The sequence below is a fragment of the Neovison vison genome, chromosome 13, assembly GCF_020171115.1.
Source record: "Neovison vison isolate M4711 chromosome 13, ASM_NN_V1, whole genome shotgun sequence".
Lineage (NCBI taxonomy): Eukaryota > Metazoa > Chordata > Mammalia > Carnivora > Mustelidae > Neogale > Neogale vison.
This window is the reverse complement of record NC_058103.1, coordinates 79,662,295-79,690,011: the sequence shown is the minus strand read 5'-3', so window position 1 is coordinate 79,690,011 and position 27,717 is coordinate 79,662,295. Positions and strand designations below refer to the sequence as shown.

The 27,717-nt window shown below is 41.3% G+C and overlaps 1 protein-coding gene across 4 annotated transcripts in view; it reads left to right on the top strand.

Moving 5' to 3' along the window:
• The window catches only part of SLC12A1 (solute carrier family 12 member 1), a 90,644-nt gene that overhangs the window by 34,116 nt on the left and 28,811 nt on the right, over window positions 1-27,717 (top strand). For all 4 annotated transcript variants that reach the window (XM_044230044.1, XM_044230043.1, XM_044230041.1 and 1 more), the window contains 10 exons: window positions 2,215-2,366; window positions 3,507-3,614; window positions 3,932-4,055; window positions 5,821-5,922; window positions 7,829-7,984; window positions 9,265-9,364; window positions 11,272-11,383; window positions 19,796-19,936; window positions 22,602-22,708; window positions 26,388-26,470. In XM_044230044.1, the coding sequence (XP_044085979.1) occupies window positions 2,215-2,366; window positions 3,507-3,614; window positions 3,932-4,055; window positions 5,821-5,922; window positions 7,829-7,984; window positions 9,265-9,364; window positions 11,272-11,383; window positions 19,796-19,936; window positions 22,602-22,708; window positions 26,388-26,470 (1,185 nt within the window). The remainder of the gene's footprint in view (window positions 1-2,214; window positions 2,367-3,506; window positions 3,615-3,931; window positions 4,056-5,820; window positions 5,923-7,828; window positions 7,985-9,264; window positions 9,365-11,271; window positions 11,384-19,795; window positions 19,937-22,601; window positions 22,709-26,387; window positions 26,471-27,717) is intronic.

Genomic DNA, 27,717 nt, shown 5'->3' with positions numbered 1-27,717 from the left:
AGAAGCCACCACTCCCAGCATCCACTTCCCTTGCCCTGGGAGGCAGGTGAGAAACGAAGCCAGGAACAAAACGAGACAAAAACAAAAAGAAAAGCCTGAGGAATGTATGAAAGATATAGAATTGATTGTTGTATCTCCTCCTGGCACTACTGTCCCTAATATGGAAATGTCACTGTCACCAGTTGGCAGGAAATCAGAACAAGATCCAACTGCCAGCCGTGTGGGTGGTCAGCCCCCACATTGCTCACTAGGCAGAAAATATGTGGATGCACCTGCTGTTTCTAGGCTGACTTTCGTTCCACCTGCTGCCGCAGCCACGCCTCCTCCTGGCTGGGGGTCACCTCACGCTTATCCCGTATGTAGGAGGAGAGGAAGAAATGTGGAACATTCAGAGAAGAAAACTCTTTTCTGTGCACACTAGGGAATATAGCTCCCCACTGCGGAAGCCCGAATGACCATTTTACTGAAGGGCACATCCCAATTGTCTGCTTAAAGGAAATCAGGGAAGTGCATTTATCTTACATTGGTTTCTGGAGAGAAAAGCAAAACAGTCAACTGAGACCCTCACTTCTCTCACTGTCTCTTGTTTGAGGAAATTGGATAATGTTAGGTATGTTGCTGTGGCACTTCCAAGTTTAGTTACATGGAGAGAGATTTTATTCCAATACTTATAAAATTGACGTATTTTTAAATGACATTGAAATCACCTTAAGTTAAATTTCCCAAATGGTTTCCTAGCTCACACAATGTAAAAATGAAGGAATGAGTAAAGTTATAGACCTCATTTCAGAGATTCTTCCAGTTTTTGCCTGGGAGAAGATTCCATTTCTATACTTTTCCCTGGCAAAGAGGATAGTCTTGGGGTCCTTGGCTTGTCATTAGTGCAAATTTTGGCTCATGGCTTGGCTTCATGGAAATTTAGGGAGTTGTACTATACAGAAGTCAAAAAGTATGATGCCCCAAAAGTCAGCTCAACAAAAATTAACAAAGTAAAAAGGTAAAATCTGGAACAGATGGTTTTACCTGGTAAGCAACATTCATAATTTCAGCTGTTTAAGCAGAGGCTAGGCGGTCACCCCTCAGAGGTATGTAAACAGGATTCCTGCACTGATTATTTCAACTCGAAGATACTATCGTTTCTAAGTCTTTCACAGATTCACAGGATATGAATTCCATGGATAAAATTAAGGGTTCCCATTAGTACCTATCACTGGGACCTCTCTTAAAGTTATTAGCAAGGCATGAAAACTCATACCAGCTGGAGTTTGAAGAGCAAAATAAACAGTTTTACTGTTTGGGATTTAGTTTGTAAAATATTTATCCTAGTTCAGGTAGTTCAGAGACGTTTCTACATATTTCTCACATATACTCATATACTTCCATAATTCTATCAAATACATAGTGGCAGAGATTATCATTATAAAATTCCTATGGGTGGTTAGTGAAAAAATATATATCAAGAATCTTCAAAAAGTTCTTAACTTTTTGATCTAGGGGTCTATCCTAGAGGAATATTTTGAAATAGAGAAGAAAAAAATTGTGCACAAAGATGTTCATCGTATGATGTTTATAATGGTAAATAACAAAAATAGCAAAAGGGATAAAAGTAATGGATTAAACTGACACTTGATAGAATATTTTTTGACCATTAATATTACTAAGGAAATCTCAATATTTTATCCCCAAACATTTTTTTTATTATTTAAACCTTTAAAATTCTATATAAAGTAAAATTATAACAGTTTAAAAAATTATGCACTGACTATCATCAGTTGAAAATAAGGGCTCAGTTCTCTTAATTACCAGAATTTGAAAATGCCATCCCTTAGTTCTCTTGCAGATGAGGAAATAAATTGTTCTACCTGAAAAACACCTAGCCAGTAGCACCTAGCTAGAAATATGAATTTAATATTATGTACAAGCACTGCCATGTGCGTTTCAGAAAGAAAGAGAGTTCCAAACCCTAAGTATCTTGCAAATGTAGGTGAGAGCTTGGACCTAACCCCCCCAAGGCAGTAGAAGTGGCAGACAGTCAGAGTCGGGGGGCGCTCTTGAGTCTCTGAGAATGGGAACCTCCAGGTACCGTGTCCCCAGGATGACCAGAGAGGATGGCAGTGGACCTGCACCAACTCAAATTAAACTATGTTTTCGGGAGAAAATCCTACGGGAGCAGAACCCTTATAAAGAACTGACGAGCCACGCTTGTTTCCCCAGGGGCCTGTGTGGTCCGAGATGCCACTGGAAGCATGAATGACACCGTCATTTCTGGGATGAACTGCAATGGTTCAGCAGCCTGTGGGTTGGGCTACGACTTCTCAAGATGTCGACATGAACCATGTCAATATGGGCTAATGAACAATTTCCAGGTTTGAAGAGAAAAAAAAAATGTTTATTGCTATTGCTTTCATTTGTAGAATGTCACATGTAGTATCATGAAACTTCTGAGTTTGCAACTGATTGATTATTGGTCCATTTGAATTCAGCACAGAACAATTCATGTGTGAGGGAGGGGAGCCCTGTGGACATGAGGCAGCACATCCTGTGGTTGCATTACCTACGGTGGAGAGATAGCAGGCAGTTGCATGAATTGCATCACCAGGGAAGATTGCTGCCTGATATACGCCATCTTCCAATCAATGGTGCAAGATTTCATGGTGGGGAGAAGGAGAGACTTAGATAGTTAATATGTAGACTGTACTTCGTGCATGGATCTCAGTTTTGGGAAAGCCCCTGACATGGTCCTGGAGTGCCTGGAAGACAAGGCCAAGAGGGAAATTGTGAGTGGCAGAAGGGGAGGTGAATGAGGGGGATGGAACAAGGGAAGTTGGGGAAACTGTGTCTGAAGGATTGGTGGGTGGAGGGAGAGGCTAATTTGTCATGAAGGCTTTATTTATCTATTTTAACAACCAACAAAGAGGAATTAACTCAGCCGAAGTCATTATTCCAAAATATGACTTAAATTAATAGAATCTCATCATGTCTCAGATCTAAAATTCTATTTAATGAGCACAGAGAAAGGCAAAGGTTTGAAAAGCCTCTGTGTACAGGGAAGAACAAGAAAGGCAAAAGCTTTTCAAAAGACCGGTACACAGCTGAGCCCTCCCCAGACCTTATTAAAACACCACTTTCTGCTCCATAGTTTCCCATTGTCAAAGAAATATGCCCACAAAGAAGGGGGGAAATGTTGTCCAAGTCCTTGAAACCATTTCCTTCTTTATTCTTTCCAGTATCTTCTGGATGTATTATGGTGAGCATTTCCTGTTTTCATAAAAAATGACAACAATATGGCCATTTCCATTTTGAAAAATCAAATAATAAGAACTTGAGAGTGAAGCGGAGGGGGCAAGGGTGTAGAAATCTGTTTAGAAGCAACTGGCTTATAACGGAGATTCCAAATCACAGAAAGTGGAAGGGGTAGCGTTTGCGTAAGATTCTGTTTTGGTTTGTCTGTCTGTTTTTTAATTGTGTGTTGGATGAGTCTCCTTACTGGTGCGTCTTTTCTCAAGGTCATGAGCATGGTGTCAGGGTTCGGCCCCCTCATCACAGCTGGCATCTTTTCTGCAACGCTCTCCTCAGCCCTGGCCTCCCTCGTCAGCGCGCCCAAAGTGTTCCAGGTGATAGAGGCCAAGAGCACATGCTTCCCCCTATGTCTGTTCCCATTGAATGTGGATCAAGCTGAAATACTCGTTCTCACCAGCCATCATTTTCCATCATTTTCTGAAACAGTTTAACTTTTGCATCTGGCTCAAATGCTGTCTGCCACATAGTCAAGATCGATTCAAATAATATAAAGAATGATAAACTGCAGTGTTAACTTGTGCCCGTATTGTGTATCGCTTCATCTTTCTCCAAATCTTCTTGTTTGAATCACCTAGGGAAAATGACTGTGCATAGATCTAAATGACGAATTTCTCCCCTCCTTTTCCATTAGGCTCTGTGCAAGGACAACATCTACAAAGCCTTGCAGTTCTTTGCAAAGGGATATGGGAAAAACAACGAACCCTTGAGAGGATACTTTCTTACTTTCGTTATAGCCATGGCGTTCATTCTTATTGGTTCGTAGTTTTCTTGTCTTACTGAAAACCAAAGCATTCTTCTGATTACTTGTAGGGTTTTCCTTTGAGATTGCAGAATTACTTGTTTTCTGTTTAATATCCCAACTGGGACTATTGGAGTCTGACTAAGAAGGCAATGAGGAATCCTTGTGCGTAGAGAGCGTTTGAGGACTTGAGGTAGACTTTGGACTTTAATCTCTTCTTTGAATCCGAATGTTGGAAATCCATCCAAGCAAATGCAACCAAATCCTTCCTCCAAGCTGCCCAATATCGTCTAATTCCAGAGCCTTCCCCAGCTGCCACCTGTTTCTACATCTCCGGGGCTGGCAGCTACTGGGAGAATTAAAATGTCGTTTACAAAATGTGGTCCACTGACCACCTATATCAGAACCAACTACTTGGGGTTTGTTAACAAAATGATTTTTCAGGCCCAACCTCAGAGTTAGAATCAGTCTCTGGAGATAAAGAATCTGCATGTGTACAGGCTCCTCAAGAGATCTGTAGCCCACTGAGGTTTGAGAACCACTTGCCCAGACCATCATCTCGACTCCCTCTCCCTTAGCGTTATGGGAACAGCTGCATAATCTTGGAGAGGCACGTTCGTCAGCTGGAGCCTGCGCAATCCTCATTCCTCCCGAAGGTGCCACCTTTATTGGTGAGCATATCAGAGGAAAAGAAGCAAAAGGCAAGGCCACGGGTGACGCCACTCGGTCTAGCAGGGCAGACCCTTCCTCAGCACAGTGGCGCCAAATAGTAAAAGCCCTTCATCATCACATTAACTCAAAAAGTGGCTGTAATTCCTAAATCCTTATAAGATTTGTACAGGGTTGAAGAAGGGGAAGGTAGGACTATGTTTGTTAGATTTTTAAGAAATTAAACAAAAATTGATTATGTACAGAAATATCCCATTACATAACTTAAAGATCTCGAATCATTGTTCTATAATGCATTTATGTGACCAAATAGCCGAAGTGTTAAAAAAAATTGTGTAAATTAAATATTATCCTTAAAAATTGCTCAGATCAACCTAGATGAGCTTCATTGCACAAGCTCCGTGGCAGCTATTTTTGCCTACATCCTTGCTGGCATCTAGGCTCTAGAATCACGCCCAACTACCACCTGCATTTGTGTCACTGAGGTTGATAAATGAGAATGTTTCTAAATTATTTCTTATACAGCAAACCATTCGGCTAGGATTAAATTATGCTGATATTTAGCTACTGGGGTAAACATTTTTTTTGGCAAAGAGGTAGAACTCTCTAGAAATGTTAAGAAAAGGCCAAAGGACTAGCAAGAGTTCTGAGAGGCAGGGAGAGCAAGTTGGGCATAGAAATTTCCAGGTAGGCATTTCGGGCACTCCTGTATTTAACTAATCTGTTGCCCTGCAGAGTTTTTTGCTTAGATCCACAGCAGAGAAAGATTGCAGGATTTGGTACGTCTGGAAGAGCAGCAGGGGAGTTTATCATCTGCCCAGTCGCCAAACGCTCTACCCACGCCCCTCTGAATGTTTGCTAGGTAGAAGGCTTGTCTGTCGTCTATTTTCTCATTGGGAGGTTTTCTTGCTCCTTGCTTTATGGAAACCCTGACTGAGAATATATTTTTAAATGAATGCAATCCCAAAGAAAAATCAGTAGCTTCTTAAACTTTGACAGATGCTAGCTATGTTTTCAATTTCCAAATAAAGTCAAGCTTCCAGGCTCTGACAGCTGTTCAGCCCCTGGTCCCATAACTCACACGGACATGCTCGCTTCTGCTTCGTTCACAGCGGAACTGAACACCATTGCTCCCATCATCTCCAACTTCTTCCTGGCCTCATACGCACTTATTAATTTCTCCTGCTTCCATGCCTCATATGCCAAATCTCCGGGTAAGTTGACTCTTCAAAACTAAAAGAACCCTAAGCAGACAGTTAGTTTGTCTCAATAAGATGAAAGAAATCAGTGAAAAGTGATCAATCTGTGTTTGTATGTATCCTTATATCCTAGTGGGCAGTGTAATCTACTTTATTTTGGTGAGTTGCGGGGGGGATGGTGACTTCTGAAATAGAAAAAGAATCATTTGAGCAATGGCCTTTTTGACCAACCGTAAAGTCAATTTTCTCCTGCGGCAATAAATTATTCATTGCAAGAGAAACCACATTTATTTCAGCAGTAGAAAAACACCACTATTTATTTCCAGGGTGAAAGTGACCACAGAAGTGGAATAAATGTATATATTTGAAACTTCCTTACTATCAATTTGTTTCCTGCCCATGGTGCAGAAGAGAAGGATGAGTAGTTCCCATAATTACCTGCTGAGTATAGTCAATGCAGATTCGCGCTAAAGCCAGTGACATCCCTGCCCTCCGCAGACTGTCGTTGAAAGAGGTGCAGAATTTCACACCGAACAACCTTTCCTACCTCACCACCTCCCACCTCTTCCTCACTTTCATTGGCTATTAGAATTCCTTCTGCCTTTCCACCAGAATAGACACTCGTCACCGTTGACCTTCAGAAAGTTCTTCCCCAGGAGGGTCTTTATCAGGGATATGAACGCATTTCCACTCTGTTAGGGCCTGCTGTGGTCTCCAGCTTCCTTTGGAAAACCTGCTGCCAATAAGACAGAATATGGATGGAAGGGAAGCTTTCATCCACCCAACGTCACTCGGCTCCAGACGATAACTGAGGAATTTTTATTTCTGTTGTGTTGTCTTCTTTTAAGCAGAGAACAGGAAGTCCAAGCTGGTGAATACAAGTTGTAGAAATGGGTGCCTCTGCACCATGTTATGTTCGTCTTTGAAAAACAAGGTGAAATAATAGAGTAGGTAAGGGAAAGACTGGAAAAGAAGGAGCGAAAGGGGAAGAGAGAAAAGGAGAGAGAGGAAAAAGGGCAGCCCACATAGAGACAAGTGGATACACAAAACCATGAAATGACACACACAGTGCTCCTGTGACACACACACAGCCAGACTCCGAGAAATAAGGGCATTTTCAGTGATGTCCTCAAAGTGCTATTTCCATCTTGTGGCCACTTCAGAAATTGCTCCTGAAGACTTGGAAAGCTCTGTATTTTGGCAACTCCAAATTTAAAATGTCCATTGTCCAAATGCCCTTCAAATCAGAGCTTCCCCAGCTTCTGCATGGCAGGGAACTAAGAGAACAGGGGACTCTCCCATGCGTATACAAACCATGAGAAATATTTTCACTGTAAAATGCAAAATCTTATGAACGCATTGGGTTTAAGAAGCCAATGCTGAGAAATGTCTCCCTCTTTTCCCATAGATTGTTATTTCTGAAAGGGCAAGTACTATCCTCTTAAGGTAAAGACAGCACTAGCAGGAAGTTAGTGGCTTGACTTTTGACGATGCTCTGCCTTTTTCATCGGAATAATAAGCCCATTGTCTTAACTTCCTCTTTCTTGAGCCACCAAGGCCTTTTCCCCATCCTTCCCACTAGACCCCACTCTTCTCATCTTTCCTGCCTCCTTTCAGCTCCTGATGGTAGAGATAGGAGAGGCTTAAGGTCTCATAGTTGAGGAAGATGATTGGGGCGTGCAGGACATAGGAAGAAGCCATAAATGACACTTTTTTGGTATTTCACAGCGTTCTCATTTGCTATACTTTCCTAAGCCAGGGACCCAAGATCACAGAAAACTAATAACAGAATTGGGAGCTTGACCCAAACATTCTGATTTTTATGCTAGGAAAAACTGTTGCCTGCATTTTAATCATATGCGGTGATATGAAGCAATAGTGTAAAAGTTTTTTTATGCACTGAGACTTTTTTTTTTTTCAGGATGGAGACCTGCATATGGAATTTACAACATGTGGGTATCTCTTTTTGGAGCTATTTTGTGCTGTGCAGTTATGTTTGTCATCAACTGGTGGGCAGCTGTCATCACCTACGTCATTGAGTTCTTCCTCTATATCTATGTGACTTACAAGAAGCCAGGTAAGATAAGGACTGTATGGGGTGGGGGGCGTTGAAAGCGCTCCTCGACTAACCATTCCTTCAACAAAGGTATATTGAGCAGCCCCTATGTGCTTGGGTGTGCCATGTGGACAGTGGATATTAATAATGTAATACAGTATAATATTTAACTATGTTGAGCATCTATTATAGACCATGCACTCATTGAATCCTCACAATAAGGCTCCATATTGGGTATTATTAGACCCATTTTACAGATGAAGAAACTTGATCACTTGCCAAGGTAGCAGGATATGATGGAGCTGATATTTTAAGTAGAGTGTAAGTTAAGTAGCATACCTAAGGTACGTTAAATACTTGGCTCATAGTCAACACTTTAGGCAGTATTAATCTTTTTATCTCCAGATCATTCCCCACCATTCCCTGACTCTTCCAAGTAAGACTAGGGAAATGATTCTGTCTGCCCTCTGGAGTAAATCTGTACATTCCCACCAGGGACTTCCTGATGAAAGGGTCCATCTAATTTTTTTTTTCTTCAAAAAAATGTAGGGAAAAAAAGCGGGTAGGAAATGGTAGTATTTACCTCCCTCATGACGAAGATTAGGTCCTAAAAGATCAAAAATTAAAATGCTTGCTGAAACCTCTTCATGGATACCCCAAAAAGTAAGAATTCCTGAGCTATTCAAAATAGCTCATGATCCGTGTCTACAGAAATGCCTCTTTTCAGGGGCGCCTGGGTGGCTCAGTGGATTAAAGCCTCTGCCTTCAACTCGGGTCATGATCCCAGGGTTCTGGAATCCAGCTCCACAGACTCTGCTCAACAGGAAGCCTGATTCCCTTCCTCTCTCTCTGTCTGCCTCTCTGCCTCCTTGTGATCTTTGTCTGTCAAATAAATAAATAAAATCTTAAAAAAAAAAAAAAAGAAATGCCTCTTTTCAATCCAAGAATTTGTGAAGACCTTTTGAATTTATTCAGGGGCTAACCATTTATCCAAGTCTATCCACTTGCAATGTGGTTATCACATAGCCTCTCCCACCAGGCAAAATTGCTGGGACTGCAGGTTTAAAGTCTGATCCTTAACTGGAAAGAGCCATCTCACTTCTAAAAATTCATAAAGCATTCATAGAAAGACACAATGCTCTTTCTAGGAAATACTACATTGTGTTTTCTCTAATTTGGGCACTCCTCACTGATGACCTAGCCAAGGAAAATCATAGAAGGCAATGACTTATAAAAATTATTCACAGCATACAGAGAGAAAGGTCAATGCTTTTAATGCCAAAATCTTCTGTTGTCCGCAGATGTGAACTGGGGCTCCTCCACACAGGCTCTTTCCTATGTCAGTGCGTTAGACAATGCCCTGGAATTGACTACCGTAGAAGACCACGTGAAAAATTTCAGGTAAAGTCGGCTTCTCAGGCATCCTGGTGTCTCTCCACAGTAGAAGTGGCTTTCCTTTAGCGGAGACAGATGCACTCGAGTAGTGATACGCTTTATGGGTACATTCTAAGTCTAGAGAGTCCTACAGAACTGCCTCATTTTCACAACAACATCTCTGTGAATGAGTGCTTCTTCTCTTCCACTCTGAGCTAAGCTTACCCCCAGCTGTAAGCTTTCGTGATGCTGGTGTCACCTTCACGCACAGAGATAGAGAGGTGATCTCAGGATGTGATTTCAGAGAGACACCCCCTAAGGGACTTAATCCTTGGTGCTGTCTCCATTCAGCTTAAGGCTCTGTGGCTTACTGAATTCTCTTAGGAAAAGTAGAATTTTATTTTTTTAATATTTTATTTATTCATTTGAGAGAGAGAGAGAGAACATGAGCAGGGGAGAGAGGCAGAGGGGAAAGCAGACTCTCTGCTGAGCAGGGAGCCCAATGTGGGGCTCGATCTCAGGACCCTGGGATCATGACCTGAGCTGAAGGCAGATGCTTAACCATCTGCACCACCCGGGTGCCCCCAAAAGCAACATTTTAAACTCTTCACTAGTTATATCTTATTTTGAATGGACCACCCCTCCCTCCAAAAAACAAGCTTTGCAGGGAAGATGAAGGGAAGTGACCTGGAGATAGCTGCTGGAGCAGGACAGGTTGTACTGGGGATTTAGGAAAGGGTAGTGCCTTTTTTTTTTTTTTCTTTTTTGGTTGTTAAGATTTTCTTTATTTGAGAGAGAGCACAAGTGGGATAAAGAGCAGAGAGAGAAGCAGACTCGAGCGGAGTGAGGGGCAGATAGAAAGGGAAAAGCTCAATGAAGGGCCTTTCAAAGAGGACACTTAAGGGATGCCTAAGTGGCTCAGCTGGTTAAACGTCTGCCTTTAGCTCAGGTCATGATCCCAGGGTCCTGGGTTTGAGTCCCACATTGGGCCTCCTGCTCAGAGCGAAGTCCACTTCTTCCCCTCCTCTCATGCTCTCTCTTGGTTCAAGTACGTGAGAGTCTCGTCGTGCAGTTTTAGCGCAGGCGAGGCGGCAGCGCACATCACATACCGGAAGGGTGGGTGTTTAGTCTCCCCGTCCGGTGGAAGGCTGGAAGGCGCGGGTGGGGAGCATGGGTGGGCAGCTGAGTGGATGGACTGACCGACAGACCGACGGGAAGGGCGCAGGTGGGAGAGCCAGGGGCAGAGGTCACGAGAGCAGGCGCAAGAGAGATGCACGTGCACACACACACATACATACACATGCACGCGCACGCACACACGCGGGGACGGGGCAGAAGCTCACAGAGGGGCACAGCCTCCGCCGGGGCTGATGGCCTCCTGGGGGTGCAGTGGGAGCGCAGACGGGGTCAGCACAGGCCACAGGGGCTTGAGGCACATGGTCACGTGCTTTTTCTCTCCAGGCATGGAGAGAAAAAGACAGGGAACACAAGACCACCTTTTCCTTACTCACTTTTTTTTTTTTTAAAGATTTTATTTATTTATTTGACAGAGAGAGATTACAAGTAGGCAGAGAGGCAGGCAGAGAGAGAGGAAGGGAAGCAGGCTCCCTGCTGAGCAGAGAGCCCGATGCGGGACTCGATCCCAGGACTCTGGGATCACGACCTGAGCCGAAGGCAGCGGCTTAACCCACTGAGTCACCCAGGTGCCCCCTTACTTCACATTTTTGCCATCACTAATAAACTAACGATACAAAGATGGAAAGATGAATAGATAGGATGATTCAAGAATTCTGGCGAGGAACCCAAGAAATATTTAGGGGGGAGGTTGTCCTAGTTGGTCAAACACCCCATTCCTGCCATTTCCACTGAGATTGTTCTGGCTCATAGGCTTCCTATTATGGCCAGTCCTTACATCTTCTTTTCTCCACTTCCAGGCCCCAGTGCATTGTCTTAACGGGGGGACCAATGACAAGACCTGCTCTCTTGGACATTACTCATGCCTTTACCAAGAATAGTGGCCTTTGCATCTGCTGTGAAGTCTTTGTGGTAAGTGCTACTTCACCCCAGGAAGATGCCTCCCTCCCTGCTCACCTTGTATTGTTTTAGGCGAGTCAGGTGGGTACAGGCCGTGACAGGAAAATGGCAAGGCAGTTTGGACAAGAGCCCCTTTCCATGATTCACAGAGCAAGGACTGGCAAGGGCCATGATCCTGAATTTAAACGAGTGGATAAAAAGTATTTCAGATTTCATAGGAGACCAACTAGATGTGATAAATATTTCCAAATCATGGCCTTTGAGACAAGAAAAAGAGAACTGGCTCAGAAATAAAATGAAGGCATTTGGGGTAGTAACTGTCCACAGAAGTATAAAAGGATGGAATGAGCCAGAGAGTGCTATTATGTAGATTAACTGAAGAGATGAAAACCAGACATAATGTCCTGAAATGACAGCACATAGAATTTAGATTAAATATTTGGATAAAATTGATGACACTACAAATATCTAGAGAATTAAACCAAGCTTCCCATGCTTTGGATAAACATTCAGAGATGAATGAGTTCCTTTTTGTCCAGGAAGTATGTGGTAGACTAATGGTAACTTATCGGTGGTTATCCTGGGAGGAATACAAAGCAAATTCTAAAAATTGAACCATAATTATCGACCAATCACCAGTCTCCAAAGTGAGGAGAAAGCATTAAAATGATAACAAAATAGTAAGTCTAGGCCCTTCAAACCAGTCTATCGCCACTGTGTTCCCATAACAGTCTTGCTCTCTCTATCTGCATCTCTGTCTGTCTCTCTCACACACACGCACATGCCACTCAAAGTCCTTAGCTACTTCAGTGAATTTTTTTAGGACATACCTATTCCTCGAAGCATTTTCCTACAATTTTTCTTATTTGACCTATATTCCAGTCTAGTGAGGAGAAAGGAGAAAGAATCTCTGTTCTTGTTTTTACTGGTTAGAAAAGTGAGATTTAAGAAAATGAAATCCTTGCACGGGGTCACGTGACAAGAAAGTGAGAGAAGCAGGATGTCCGTCCAGGCCACCCAGCTGTGCTCTGGGTTACCTCATGAGGAGAAGATCTTAGCAGACTTGTGTCCCTGGAAGTGCCGATAGACTCAGGCACCGCTACCCAAACTTCCAACACCTGCTAGGGAGAAGGGCTGACAGAAAGCCGTGTGATTCTGGGACCCACTGGCTGTGCCACGACGCAGGGACAAATTTACTACACATCATCATGACCAGCACTTAAGCATTTTGTACACTTGGCAGTACTCTAGATGCCATACTGGTCATATTCTCCTTCCTCTCAGTGCTTATATGCTAGTAACTGAGACAATATAGCTCAACACAATTATCCAGAAGGGAGTGGAAGGAACGCTACTGACTACATAAGATTGACAGGTTAAGTAATGACCCACTGTGATGCCAGAGGACTTTTAAAAATCTTATCAAGAACCCTTCTCTCTATTATCAATTTTGGTGCCCTGGATTACTGAATTTCATTTTGGCCAAGATAATACAGGAGCCGGTTTTGATGGAATAAGCAGTTTGGGGTGTTTTTCTTCTCCCAATTTAGAGAAAACTTAGTTTAGCAGGCAATAAAATATTTTTAGAACAGGAGAAATGAACTGAGAGTGTAAAAAGTCCTATGTTGGCAAAGAGAATAGATCTTTTCATAGAGATGAGAGATACAGCTTTTAATTGACCGTTTGCTGCTTTCACTCTAATAAAAGAGCATGATTGTGGAATATCATATGAAGTATGCACCTGTGTCTGTGCCTCCAATGGCCCTGGTGTTCGACATGTATTTTTGGACCACGTTATATATCACTGTGCTGGTCTCTCTGAGTAAGGCCTGCGAGTCATGCTCCCAGGTGCTGAGGTTCTCTTGGGGACAGAAAAGAGTTGCTGCATCAGTTAATGACTTTCCAGTTAGTCGCTGTCTGTGAGCCCCTGGGGCTGCAGATGCCAACAGCATTTCAACTCCAGGCTCAGTCATCATTCATCTTTGCAAAGAAACAGATGGAATGGGGTACGGGAGAAGTCCGCTGCATACCCTTAGAAAACTTTTTCCAAAAGCACAGTTGTCGATAGTTGGGCCATCCTTATGGGAAGGTTAAATAGGAACGATGATCTTGAGAGGTGACAATGCAGTTCTTAGCTCTGGGAGGCTGGTGCTCATGGGCTTCTGAGACACACGGTCAAGTTCTGCATCACTCTTCGCCACCCTGTTAGCTGTTGAGTACAGAATTTTGTACAAAATTTAGTCTTTCTGAACCACAGTTGTCTCTCTTTCCTTATAAAATGGGAATCATAAGAATAATAGCACCTATGTTGTAGAGCTGTTGTGAGAATTCTAGCAGGTGAGCTTTCCAGGGCTCGGCACATCACCTGTCAAACAGTAATTACACAACTAATTGTACTTGTTATTGCTGGAACTGTTATTTTCATCACCATTATTTTTGGTATAGCACAGTTGCTTGCCATTTTCACTCCAAAAATATATCCCTTTCAACAAAACCAAAAACATCCTTTCTTAGGGAAACCAGATCCCAGTACTGGATGTTGGACTATTTGTGGGCATCCAACATGATCATGATAGAACAATGAGCTACATATTCCTGCTGAATAAACATAGGACAGCAGGCTCTGTGCTCTGTCCCTCTGGTGGTCTTTGCTTATCTTGGTGCTGACTTAAAATGTGGTTATGGTACAAGGAAGGAGCAAGACTCAGAGATCACTGGTATTTCGTTGCCGGAGGGTGGATGGGAAGTATGTGGCTATAGCTGCCATTTTCTACAGCAAAGGTGTTTTTAAAGGACGAGCCCTTGGAGCTGCTGAAAGTGAAACGGAAAGAGTTATTCTTTTTGCTGGACCCCAAGCCCCCCACCGTGTCCTTCCAACTCTCCAACCCTTAATACTCCCCCATAGGAGCCTCTTCCTCCTTCTTGCTTCTTTCCTACCCAGCCTAAATATTTCAGAAGTATCCTTCATCTTTCAGATAGGAGCATCTTTGTTTTGTTTTGTTTTAAGGAATCCAGCGTGGTAACTCACAATATTGTCTACTCCTCCTTGGAGTTACACATGCTAAATCATCGACATATATATCTCCCAAGAGGCTTTATTGAACAAAAGTAATTTTCTTCTTCTTCTATGCTTCATTCCTATAGTCACAGAAAGATCAGAGGGAGTAGGACTCCACCCTTCTAGCATCTTCTCTTATTGTCAAGCATTGTCCAGATCAGGGGGTTTGGCAACTATTAAGTCAGGAGTTGCAGTCTCCACCAATTGTACCCCATGTACCATGACATAAAAACACACTTTCTTTCTTTGTCCATCAGATTCCTCACTTATTTATAGGAGTTAGGAAGACAATAAAACCAATCATTGCAATAACTTAGTTTGGGCGTAGGGAGTCTTCTTTCTCTGGGTATACTCTGTTTGGTTCTAAAAATTGTAAGGTGTCAGCTCACATTTCTCTTCTCCACGTGGGGAGGCATCATGCAGGCGTCAACAGTCCCTCACTCATCTACTTCTCAGTTTTAGTTTATTTTTATTTATTTATTTATTTTTAGATAGAAATATTTATTTATTTATTTATTTATTTATTTATTTGACAGAGAGAAATCACAAGTAGACGGAGAGGCAGGCAGAGAGAGAGGAGGAAACAGGCTCCCTGCTGAGCAGAGAGCCCGATGCGGGACTCGATCCCAGGACCCTGGGATCACGACCTGAGCCGAAGGCAGAGGCTTACCCCACTGAGCCACCCAGGTGCCCTCAGTTTTAGTTTAAAGGCAGGGTATTTTTTTATTAAAACAAATCAAAGACAAAAATAACTTAAAGATGGAAACGTGATCCAATTGATCTGGGATTTAGAACACAAATCAGATAAAGCCTTTGTTGTCCCCCAAATGTAACACTTACCTCTTTGCTAGATTTGGTTTGTCTTAAAGTTGCAAAAGGCTTTCAAGGGTGCAGTAGCATCTTTTAAGTACATTTGGTCGCCCTGGTGGCTGAAAAATAAAGATTTTTTTAAAGATTGCTTTTATTTTTTTTATTTTGAAACATTAAGAAAAATAGTAGATTGAATCGTATGAAATTTACACTTTTGTCAGTCAAAACTGTGGAACATGGGCAATTTCATATGAGTAAACTATATAAAATTAAAGGACACCCATATCCTACTCATTTTTATTAATGACTGTTAACATTTTTGTCATGGATGTTCCTACTTACTTTTAGAATGAAATAAACCAAAGCAATGTTATCTGAGGTTTACTGGTATTCTTTTACGCAGTTCACCTAAATGTACCAAGATGTAGATCTATTTTGATTAATGTTTCCTACTCTTTCACGTCCTTTAAACTTTGATTGTCCTGTTCTTTCCTTTCATGATAAAGGAGATAACAGATAGTTTTTGACTAGCTTTCTCATGTAGATCTCCTTTTAACAAAATTTCACCTTTACTGTTTCCCTTTCTATTTTTTTCTTAAAATTTATAAAATATCTTATTTTTTTAAAGATTTTATTTATTTATTTCACAGAGAGAGACACAGTGAGAGAGGAAACACAAGCAGGGGACTAGGAGAGGGAAAGCAGGCTTCCCGCCGAGCAGGGAGCCCAATGCAGAGCTTGATCCCAGGACCCAGGGATCAGGACCTGAGCCAAAGGCAGACACTTAATGATTGAGCCATCCAGGCACCCCAAATTTATAAAATATCTTAATAAAACTTAAAGCTCTATTTGAATTCAAAGATGCTCTTCAGAAAAGTCAGGGAATGCAACCAAATCCTGTGCATTTCAAGGACAGACAAACCAGGGGAAACTACAATTCTCATTTTTTCTTTTCTCTTCAACCGTTTTTTTTTTTTTAAGATTTTATTTATTTATTTGACAGAAAGAGAGAGATCACAAGTATGCAGAGAGGCAGGTAGAGAGAGAGGGGAAGCAGGCTCCCTGCTGAGCAGAGAGCCTATCGTGGGGCTGGATGCGGGGCTGAATGCCGAGCTGGATGCGGGGCTCGATGCAGGGCTTGATCCTAGGACCCTCTGATCATGACCTGAGCCGAAAGCAGGCTTAACCCACTGAGCCACCCAGCTGCCCCTTCAACCTCTTTTTAATGTTCACAACCACCAACTCGATGCATGTTTATAGATGCATCTATTCTTCTTTAGCCATCGAGTCTCTGTTACAATGTGTATCAGATAGTGACATGGCCCAGCGCAGGGAAAATGAAATGACCTATGAATGGGCACTAGGCACAAGGCGAGACAAAATATGGACCAAAACAGAAAGGAAAAATTCTCTCTCCCACCCTTCCAACCAGAGTGACAATGAAAACAAAGACAGAGCTGCAAGACTCTCAGTGTCTTGAAAAATGAACGCTGTAAAGAACATTGCTTTTAGCCCAAATTTCTCTATTTGATACTAATGATATTGGAACTCCTTTGCAAGTTCTTTTCATAATTCTCATTTTTTTGGAGTAGCATCACATCAACTACTTCTGTAGACTAGAATTTGTTTACCCTTTTCTCGATCAATGTCAAAGTTATAATATATATATAAGATTTTTGGAGCTTTTTTGTTCAAATTCTAAATTAATTTATACATTCATATTTTGGAGCCTCACTGAGTTAATCTCTCTAATATTTTAATTAAGTGGTAAAATCCATTTTGGTGACTATGATAAATTTGAATGTTGAATAACTATATTCTAGTATGTCTTCTCTCTTTGTTAGTTTTTCCCTATTCCATTTGTGTTGTAGCCTTATCTCACATTCATAAGTGTGCTACAAAGATATTATAATCGCTTTTAGCAAAGAGAGATTCTGCCTGAAATATTTTTATGACTTCTCAGTATGGCAAATTTAGGCATTAATGTAAATCTTTCTGTCACAATTAATGCTTAATCTGGATTTTTGTGGCAGTAATAGACATACATTAGACTGTATTTATTTAAATAAATGCCACTTTCCCCAGGGGCTCATAGTCATTGTGGTACAACTCAATATACTGATGGCCCAATACCTCTTCCAGCTGTTGGTTATTCTTCTGTCTCAGGGTTACCATTGAATTTTCCTAAAATATTTCTTCTTTCTTTGCTGCTGACAGAGTCTAGAAAGCCCAAGGAGAACTAATGGTTCAAAAATGCACTGAAGTTCTAGAACCCTGAGCAAAATTTGATCCATAATGACATATGTTTCTTTAGGTTAGGTCTTCTGCTTTAATAACTACTGTCCCTAGCCCATCTTCATTGAAGTCTCTTGTTTTTTAAATTTAATGTAAGTCATCCAAACTGTTTTTGAAAAATCTTTTGAAAAGTTGGCAAGTTCTAGAAAATACACTGGTGAAAATAAGTACATAAAGAATCTGATCAATTCAAATAAAATGTTAAAAAGGAAGTGATCACAGAGATCACCTAGTATTATGGAATAGCAATATAATATGTGTAACATATGTAATTCAAAGTTTTCTAGTAGCCATTGGAAAAAGCAAATTTAAGGAGATAAGAATAGTTAATTGTAATAGATTTTATTTAATATCATGTGTCCTAAATGTTATTATTTCAATATGCACACTATAAAAACTTTAATGAAATATTAACATTTTTCTTTCCATTCTAAGGTTGCACAATCCAGTGTGTATTTTCCATTTCCAGTACATCTCAGTGTGGACCAGACATATCTCATACGCTCAGCAGCAGATGGGCAGGGCCTACGATACTCGGCAGTGATGAACTAGACAATTTCCTTATTTTTATAGTTGTAAAACTCACACCAAGAGAGGATGCATGGCACTGGGGTACCTGCCAGTCAGTGTGAGAGCTAGGTCTACACCCAACACTCTGGCTTCCAGTTTAGCACTCTGTCGTAGAGCAAACACAGTGATGGAAATAAATCTGGGGCTTCCATGAGATCATAAGCACTCATTTACGGTAATAAAAATCATCCAATTTTGGAGGAGTACCTACTACCTTCGAGACATCAGACTAGGCACTTTATCATTACTATTCAAAACAACCTTGCAGAATAGAGATTTTACCCCTGTTTTGAGAAAAATCGACCAAAACACAGAAATAATACTTCCAAAGTGGCCACACTTAGATTTGAAACCAGTTCTGCAGACCACGAAGCCTGGCATCTTTCTCATACATTGCAAGCCCTTGCCAATCTAATACCCTCTAAGACTGTGGCCCTAAGCATGGCCTGAGGACCAGCAGCATCCGTGTCACCTGTGGGTTTGTTAGAATGCAGATTTTTAAAAAAGATTTTATTTATTTATTTGACAGAGATCACAAGTAGGCAGAGAGGCAGGCGGGGTGGGGGGGCAGTGGCCGGGGGAGCAGGCTCCCTGCTGAGCAGAGAGCCTGATGCGGGGCTCCATCCTAGGACTCTGGGATCATGACCCAACCCGAAGGCAGAGGCTTAGCTCATTGAGCCACCCAGGCATCCCTAGAATGCACAATCTTAAGCCTCATTCCAGACCTACACACTGCATTTCATCAAGATCCCAAGTGGCTTGTAAGAAATCTAAGACAATTCAACAGCATACCTAATCTCTCCATGAGTTGAAAGAATTTTCCTAGGAAAATAGTAGCAGATTCTTTAGCTTATCAGCCGTATTATAGATCATCAGAAACACTTTTGGGGTTTGCTTTGAAACTTACAAAGAAAAGAGCTAGCTTGGACTTTTGGGGAAGAAGGAAAAGAATCAAAATTTTAGTTAAAATGAGTTTCCAGAACTCAAATTTTAAAATTATAAGCCGTTTCATCTGCCACAAGAACACCTGTCTCCTTCTCTTTTCAGCTCTACTATTCTTCCTATGCTATAGACTTGTGAACCTCTGTTCTCACCAAATTCTTTGAGTGGAAGGAGATCTTAATTTATTTGGGTAGGAATAAGTCAACATTACATAAGGAAAAGTGATGCAAGGGTGTTTTTACCGCACACAAAAAGCAATGAATGGGCCTAGTAGAATTGTCAAGATATGGTAGTTCATGGTAGAACTTAGAACCCACCATGTTCTGCTCCCAGGAGCTCAGTCCATTTCTTCAAATTGGGCTCTAGCTGAGATTCCCTTAGTGTAACTAAACATGCCTTTTACCGTTGAGTCAAAGTTTGATCGTGTTATTTTCCCTGAATTTCTTCCGTCGCACTTTCATTCTCCTGTGCTATGATGCCCTCGGCTCTTTCTTCCATTGGCATGAGGCAGTTAATTAAGCAGGTGTTCATGCATCTGGACATTCTGGGTGGCAAGTGAGTGATGGGAGCAGCACAGACCCACTCCACAAGGTTCAATCTGCGTGAACTCTGTTTAGTGAGGTGTTTCCCCCTCTTTCCCATTTCTTAACTCGATGGGGCATCGCTGGCTATTTCTGTCCTTTAGAAGACATCAGCAGCGTGTCGGGTAACAGCAGGGCTTCTAACCAATATTTCATCGTGTTGTACAGGGACCGCGCAAGCTGTGTGTTAAAGAGATGAACAGTGGCATGGCAAAAAAGCAGGCCTGGCTTATAAAGAACAAAATCAAGGCTTTTTATGCTGCGGTGGCGGCAGACTGTTTCCGAGATGGTGTCCGAAGTCTCCTTCAGGTAAGGCTGGCATTGAGGGAATGAGCACGGAGGCAAAAGACGATTAGCCCTCCCCTGTTAACGAAGCTCCCATCGCGAATGGCTCCAGTTAGACAGCGCAGGCCCAGAGATCAATGCAGATGCTTAAGGGATTCATTTGGAATTCCTGAGGAGAGACCAAGCTGAAACAAAAGCAGAGAGGTTCTATTACAACGAACTATGGATGATACGCTGGAAATGGAAAATGAGGTTGCCTTTGGCCACCAGCATACATTCTGTCCCCACACTTATTGAAATGCAAATTTGTTCTGATGGTTGACGACATTCAGGATCCTATTAAAACTTCAAACTGTTTTTGCATTTCATACTGCATGTAGCAATGCTCAGGTCAGGCATTCTGCTCCTTTTTTCTCCTGCAAATGGCACGAGGGCCAGCTGCTAGTTTCCACTGAAGAAACGTGTGGTGATCTGGGTGTAAAGTCTCCCTATCCTCCTCAATTATTTCCAGAATGTTGAATAAAATGTCATAATCTCTGTGCTTGCGCGCTAAAACCCACAACTCTATCTTTTCTCCCTTATTCTTTCCTTTTTCCTCGATTCTATAATAAGTACATAGAATCTTTCCCGAGGCCTGATCATAGCTTAGAATGGTGAGGTATCCTTAAAACAATCCAAGGAGACGCTGAGAAACTGTAGGGCTTGGCTTTCTAAACATTTTGGCTTTAATACGGTTGGAAAGCCCTGATTCTACATATACCAAGTGACATACTCGCTTTCAGAGTTACCATTTCTAGGAGTGTCAAAATTCAGGGCGTTGTCCAGGAACTCTGATGCTTAACGCAAGCTGGAAAGAAAAAAATTGATTAAACTGTCGTATTTTGGAGATGAAGAGTATTATATATTCTGTGCATTCCTGTCACTAATATTCCTGAAGAACTCTTGCAAAGTAGCTGCACATGCAGAGAAACCATTTCTGAAAGACCTATTACCCCCGGTGAGCATCTTTTCATCTGTTATGAATTTGCTAAGCCATGGGAATAGATGCGCTTTTAAGAGGCTGATTTCTTTTGTAGCGAGTTACTACTTTTCAGTAGCTCTTTGGTGAAATATGTTGAGAATGTTACACATATCAGGTAAAATTATCACAAAAGATTGGTAAATCAAATTTTCAGGGAGGAATGGGTGGACTATCATGGAATAAGCAGGGAGAGAAAAGATGGGTCTGGAAAACAATGGTTACACAACTCTGGAAGAAACTGTAAAAAAAAAAAAATTAACAATGCAGAAAGTTTGTTCACTTGGATTTGCTTAAAGAAAAGTGGAGTATAGTCCTGTACCAGGACAAAAAGATAGGACAAGGGGCAGCTCGGTGGCTCAGTCGGTTAAAGCCTCTGCCTTCTGCTCGGGTCATGATCCCAGGGTCCTGGGATGGAGCCCCAGGTCGGGCCTCTCTGCTCAGCAGGGAGCCTGCTTCCCGCTCTCTCTCTCTGCCTACCTCTCTGCCTGCTTGTGATCTCTGTCAAACAAATAAATAAAATCTTAAAAAAAAAAAAAAAAAAGGACAGGACGAATGATCACATTCCCCAGACTGCAGTCACAGAAAAGACAAGTCCATCCCGCTGAGCACCAAATGAGAGCGCTAAGGAGCTGTCCTGCTACCTGTACAATTCTGGGAGAAACACAACAAATATGGCGGCGGGAACCCTCCCATTGATTCCCATCTCCTCCTGCTTGCTACTGCCCCCTTTCACAAGTCCCACTCTGGTCACTGGTTTCACTCTTCCTGTGATCCAAAGTGTCCTTCCTTCACTCCCTCCACTCTCCTTTCTGTGCCTGTCAACCCCTCACCAACTTGTAATAATGAGATCCCACCTCTCCCTTGAAGCCAGCCTTGAGTCCACAGCTGGAATTCAAGGTTTCTTCCTTTTTGCTTCCATAGGAGCTCCTACTGCTTATACACTTGAATTATAATTATCTGTGTATATCTTGCCTCCTTCACAGTATTCTAATCTCTTTAGGGCCGAAGACTATGCCTCACTGCTCTTCCACGGCACCCACCATAACATTCTGCAATTAATAGGTGCTCAATAATATTGCTGAGTGAAGTTTAATTAACCAGAAGCCATATCCCATCACCTAATGGGGGGAGTAAAAACTGCAGTGGAAGATGACTATTCACGATACTGTCCTGTGAGAGGATTAGGTCCTGGAGACATAGCTCACTTACTCTCCACGAAATAATGGAAGTTAAAGTTTCAGTGATGCTTGCATCTAAGCATTTTTCCAAACATGGATTTTATTGCTAATGACATTACGGGTAAAACAGGTGGAAATGAGCTTTGAACCACTAAGTTACAACATGCATGCCAACAGTTAAGCCGACCCTCACTTGATTTTAAATTATTGAACCATTTTAATGAGTGTGTCAGAAGAAATGCAAATGACTGCTAATTTAGAAAAGCTACATTTCTGTCATCTAAAATCCATTTATGGCTGAGATGATTTAGAACTAATCTTCCTATTTTATGCTTGGGTACGGGCATGAAGGACATGCACTAAAATGTAATCTCATCTTCAGAAATCTTCCGGACATTACTTTGGTGCTCTTGTGGACATTATTCTTCATTTGCTGTGGTAGTTTCCTGGTATGGAAAGGATTGCCCATGTGTTTATCTCCTCTGTTTAGGCCTCCGGCTTAGGAAGAATGAAACCAAACACGCTGGTGATTGGATATAAAAAAAACTGGAGGAAAGCTCCCTTGACAGAGATTGAGAACTATGTGGGAATCATACAGTAAGTGATGGCTTTCGAGACGTGTTCTTGTTTACAAAGCACTAAACAGGGCAGTACATAACAGACGCTCTTGTAGATGAAATTGCCTGAGAAGAGGGCATTCATTCCCCTGGTACCCTGAGTTCTTTACCAAAGTGAAAAAACTGCCACAAGTAGGGCTGCATGGGATCATAGCATCAGAGGAGGCAGCGTGGGGGGAAACTCGATGTCACAGGAAAAGGTAAATATTAAGCATTACAATCTTGAAACCTATTCACAAGATTAAGAGCAAAGGACAGCTAGGTGAGAAAGGAAACTGGTCATTCAAAACACCAAGAATCTTGGGTTCCCGTGTACCCTGCTGTGTCATTGTCTTCTCCTGAGGCTTGAATCAGGAATTTACTACCCCAGAGCCTCCTCGGCTCCCCATCTGCTGATCTGAGGCTGTCATGTATAGATGCTTCTGTGTGGGTTTAAGAACAAAAAGTGAGTTTTCAGTGGAACATGACATCTCATATCTAAACATTGAGGAAGTCTTGGGACAAGGGCAATCATGATAGTCCCCAAAAGACAAGCAGGTCGCAGGCTAGCGTCCTTGACATGAATTATCCCATTGAATTCTCACGAGAGGCCTTTGTAGTACAAATACTGTTGTGGTTTTATAAGTAGAGATACAGACGTTAAAAAATTAATTAGGCTGCAGAAAATGACCGTGTTGTGACAGAGCTGGAATTCCCACCCAGGGCTACTGAATTGAAAGTTTAGACTCATGTCCACAATGCTCTGCTGCCTCCCAAAGTATATGTAGAGCCGAAGTATTATCCGGCTTGGTTCCTTCTTCTGAATAAGAGAAAACAAATTCTTCACATACAGAAAGGCTCAGAGTGTCCTCCGTGACCATTCTAGAAAACTGAGCCTTTCTTCCAGGCTTGAACATGTTTAACCGAATTTGTCTCAGGGGGGGCAATGTTAGCTATGGTAACAGCCCTCTTTTGTCAACAGCTCTGAAAATGGAACATTTCCAGTCTGGAGTCTGGCTTTGCTCTGATTCCACACCACAGGGCAGAGAGTGTGCCCCGAGAAGCCCAACTGTACTTTAAAAATCTGTAATACACAGGAAAGAAATCCTCACCCCTTCAAAACAAACATGTACATACACAGTGCTCCTTACACCAGCCTGTGTTGCTGGGCCTTGCTAGAACGAGCATCCCTTTTATCATTACCTGGGGGAGATTTGCGGAGCATTACAAAAGCATTCTAGTATGAGTTTGCTGAAAAGACGTCAAAGAAGACCATTTCCATCTTCTGAAATTTATATGCATTAGTGACCAAACAGAAATTCACGTAAAAATCTTCCTAACACAGAGAACCTGTGTATTAAATGCACCCTCCCAAATCGTGTTCCCCAAAGGTATGAAGCCTGGATGCCTCATGCGGCCATGTACCGTGAGTTCAGCAGGTTAAGGCCAAAGCAGGTGATCAGGATCAGAATTTTACTGTGTTCAGCAACCAGCATTTTGATATATTGATAATCACAGTCACTGACCATTATTGGAAATAGATCACATCTGCTCTCTGTAATCCAGATTGTTCAGTAAAATTTCATTTTTACCACTGGCAGAGAGGCGTGGAAAGGAAAGAAATTTCTTCTTCATCTTTGGGAAGAAAAGGATTGGAGCAAACAGACAAATGTAAACCTTCAGTGATTAAACATCCAATAGTTGAGAACAAAATTATCTGGGGTCATCTTCCAACCTCCACTGTCCCAAACATTCTAGAAAGGGACCAAAATAATCAAACCCAGTAATATTAGGCCAAGGAGACTTCTGGCTTTTATACCAAATTAATAATTGGTCTTCTTGGTAATAAAGTTCAATGTTAAAAGGTGGCTTGAATTTGTACTAGTGTAAAGCTTAGCTGGTTTAGTAAAGTTAAATGACTTTAGTACCATAGCAGTGAGGTCAATATAGAAGGAAGACAATCATACCTCCACATTGTATATTTCCCTTCCATTTAGTTTCGTTTTGTTTTGTTTTATGACTAAAAGCATGGTATTATTGTTAACATAGGGGTATTATTACAATAGCATAGTATTTCTCATTTTTCTTTGAATAAAAGATTTTAAATGTTTATAAATATTCTTAGATATGGTTTAATTTTAGTTAGAATCTGTGTTAGTTTTCACTGACAGCTGTAAAAAAATTACCTCAGACTTGGTGGTTTAAAACAACACAAATTTCATAGCCTATGGATGTATGGGCTAAAAGTCTGATACTAATTCAATGGGCTAACATCAAGGTGTGGGCTAAACTGTGGGCTATTCTCTTCTGGAAACTCTAGGAGAGAATCCTTAGCCTTGCCTTTCCTAAATTCTAGAGGCAGCCCACTGCTCCTGGCCCTCTTCCTTCGTCTTCAAAGCTCTGATGGGTCATATCCTTCTCATTATTATTCTGACCTCCTCTCCTACTTCCCAAACGTTCTTTAAGGAGGCTGGTGGTAAAAGACACAGAGCCCTGACAGATAATCTAGGTTAATCTCCTCATCTCAAGGTCCCTAACTTAATCACATGGGCAAAATTCCTTTCACCATGGAAGGTGACATATTCAGAGGTTCCAGGGATGAGAATGTGGATGTCTTTGGAGGGTTTAAAATTATCCTGCCTGACACAGGACCCAAATATTATTTGTGGAACACGTGGTCCACTTTTTATACGCAAGGACAAATAGAAACAAGATTTCTCAGAAATTTATTTTGTAGCAACTTTTGCTCAAATGCGTCCATGTTGCTCAGTGACAATCACTTAAGTTTTAAATTTTGAATGAATGTTCACATTACACTGAATTTACTTACATCGTTATTTGAAAATTCAGGTTCACTTTGGCTAATCGAAACTCATTTGCCTGTGGTGAGACAATCACAAACTTCATTATTTCTGGTAGAGGGCGACATTCAGTGGGAAGGTTTTAGGTCAATTAGAGACTGAACAAAGGAACCTCCGAGGAGAAAATTTTAAATAAAACTCAAAGTACTAATTTGTTTAACCCAATTTAGGAGCAGAGAAAACAATATTCTACAAGAAGAGACATACAAGAAAGAGAGCTTTTCTTTACCTTATAGATAACCTAATTCTGTTGGATTGAGTGAAGAGAAGGCAACAGCCAACCTTAATGGCAAAGGATTGTCATGAAAAAGCATTGCTTCAAGTGGTCTGCTCAGAGTCAATGGTGAACATTCTTTGGAGGAACTGGATGTATCTTTAAGAAGCAACTTGACATCAGCAATGTTGTAGGATACTTTCTCAATAAGTAGAGATTTGGCTGATAATTTCAAAGGGTCTTTGCAGCCTGGAAACTCTCTGTTCTAAATATGTACTTACATTAAAAAAGAAACAATTATTTAAAAAGTATGTGGCAAGTTCTTAATCAAAGTTCTAGATGACAGTATTATTTGAATAATTTGATTCCAGAGTAAATGAATTAATTACCTTTATCCAGAATACCTTTTTAAATGACAGAAAGGGGAAAAAAAATAAAATAAACAAAAGAGGCGTCAGCTCTTCTCTGTATTCTAAAGTGAATTTTCATAGTTTAGTTACATTAAAATCTTAGAATTGAGACTCTTAGGCTCTCTTATTATTCGTACAAATCCTCAGGATTAAAGGAGTCTTTCAAATCCCTAACTACTTTGCTTCTACTTTCAGTGATGCGTTTGACTTTGAGATTGGTGTGGTCATAGTCAGAATCAGCCAAGGGTTTGACATCTCTCAGGTTCTTCAAGTGCAAGGTATGTACTTTCTTTACTCAAACAACAGATATTTATTGAGCACCTACTCCATGCCTGTCCTTTTCCTAGGTGTTGGGGATAGAGCAGTGTCCAACACAGACGAAACTCCCAATGATGGAGCTTCCTTATCCTTGTGCTGACCTGAAGTGTGTCCATTTCCCCACTGCTTTCCCCATTGCTAACATAAAAGGCCTTTATCCTGCTACGGAAATATATAGAAATATAGAGTAATCCGGGGCAGTCATAAATTATTCTTCTTATCACAAAACCACAAAGCCAGCATCATTGAAAATTTGGTAAAATAACTGCCAAATTAATTTCTGCAAGATGTTTGAGAAAATAAAGATTAATTCTTTTCTTGAAGAACCATGTATTTTGTTTTTAAGAGACTATAATCTGGTTTGCAGCTAACATGGAAATGAGCCTGAGTGTATCATGCTGTGAATCACTAATCTAAGTCCAAGGCAGAAACACTAATTCAGATTAGTGGTTCTGCTTTTCCCTGTAGAGGATTTAGTATACTTGTTTAATCTTAAGAGTTTAAACATACCCTCTTATGTATGAAATAAAGGACACATCTAAAGAGTCATTGAAATATTAGGACAGGGCCCTCACTTGTGACTTACCTCTTTAGATGAACTTCAAAATAGAGTCCACTGATGACTGAGACTAAAACAAAGAGGTATTTTTTTAGGTGTCTCTTGTGTACCAGGCATGGTGTAAATGACAGTGTTAGGTAAACCAAGGCTAATAAAAGTCTGTATCTTCAAGAGACACACAGCCTAAAATGGGGATGGGCATTATCACTACTGTGCTAATAAGCATATCAATAGAGTATTATGGGAAAGAGAGGGGGGACCTCTTACTCCAAGAAGTCTTTCTGGAAGAAATTACTCTAGGGATGAGTAGAGTTAACTAGACAATGATAGGCGAGAGAGAAATGAGAGAGTTTGAGGAACAGCATTCCGGACAAAGAGGAGAGAATCAGCAAAGGTGTAAATACACGAGTTTAAGGAAGAATGGAATGTGTGGGCTACCCAAAGCAGATTCATGTTACTGAAGTAGAAAGTATGAACAGACAATAGTGAAATTTGAGGCTGCTGATATAAGATCCTAATTTTAAAAGCTTCATTTGCCATATTAAAAAGTGTACGCATGTTCCGCAGACAATGAGGAACTATTGAAGAGATTTAATTGAGGGGACGTGGACTCAAAGGGGACTAGAATGGAAACAGGGAAGCAAATAA